This window comes from Aptenodytes forsteri, unplaced genomic scaffold, assembly GCF_000699145.1.
Source record: "Aptenodytes forsteri isolate BGI_AS27 unplaced genomic scaffold, ASM69914v1 Scaffold890, whole genome shotgun sequence".
NCBI lineage: Eukaryota > Metazoa > Chordata > Aves > Sphenisciformes > Spheniscidae > Aptenodytes > Aptenodytes forsteri.
The window spans coordinates 7,765-8,504 of NW_008793934.1; the positions used below are offsets into that span (position 1 = coordinate 7,765).

The following is a 740-nucleotide window of genomic DNA, read 5'->3' on the forward strand; positions in this document are numbered from 1 at the left end:
GGCTTGGTGGGGCGTGGGCAGATGGCGGGATGGGTGGATGGAGGGAGGGATGGAGGGATGGAAGGACAGAGGGATGGAAGGAGGGATGGAGGGATGGAAAGACAGAGGGAAGGATGGAGGGATGGAAGGATGGAGGGACAGAGGGTTGGAAGGACAGAGGGATGGATGGAAGGATGGATGGAAGGACAGGGATGGAGGGATGATGGAAGGGTGAAAGGATGGATGGAAGGGCAGAGGTTTAGAAGGATGGACGGACGGACGGACGGATGGATGGATGGGTGGAAGGACAGAGGGTTGGAAGGATGGACGGACGGACGGATGGATGGATGGATGGAAGGACAGAGGGTTGGAAGGATGGATGGAAGGATGGAGAGATGGAGGGAGGGAAAGACAGAGGGATGGAAGGAAAAAAGGTTGGAAGGATGGATGGATGGAGGGATAGATGGACGGATGGATGGATGGATGGAGGGTGGAGAGATGGATGGACAGACGGAGGGTGGAGAGATGGATGGAGGGATGGACGGAGGCCGGAGGGACCAACAGACCTCCCCGCCCTCTCCCAGAGCGCCTCTTCCGCTGCCGCTTCACCACCTCGCGGGCTTCACGCCGTCCCAGCGCCGGGCGGAAGCTGGTGCTGCTGCGGGGCCGGTTCCAGGCTCCCCCCGGCCCCCCCGGAGCCTCCCCGGGGCTTTTTGTTGCCTTCTGTGCCCCCCTGGACCCCCCGCCCTGGCCCTGCCCCG

The 740-nt window shown here is 62.4% G+C and overlaps 1 protein-coding gene across 1 annotated transcript in view; it reads left to right on the forward strand.

The window, feature by feature from the left end:
* The window catches only part of NPAS4 (neuronal PAS domain protein 4), a gene marked incomplete at its 3' end in the record, with an annotated part of 1,428 nt that extends 701 nt beyond the window's left edge, over positions 1 to 727 (forward strand). The window contains exon 3 of the mRNA XM_019473474.1: positions 564 to 727. Coding sequence (XP_019329019.1) covers positions 564 to 727 — 164 coding nt within the window. The remainder of the gene's footprint in view (positions 1 to 563) is intronic.
* Positions 728 to 740: the final 13 nt, after the last annotated feature.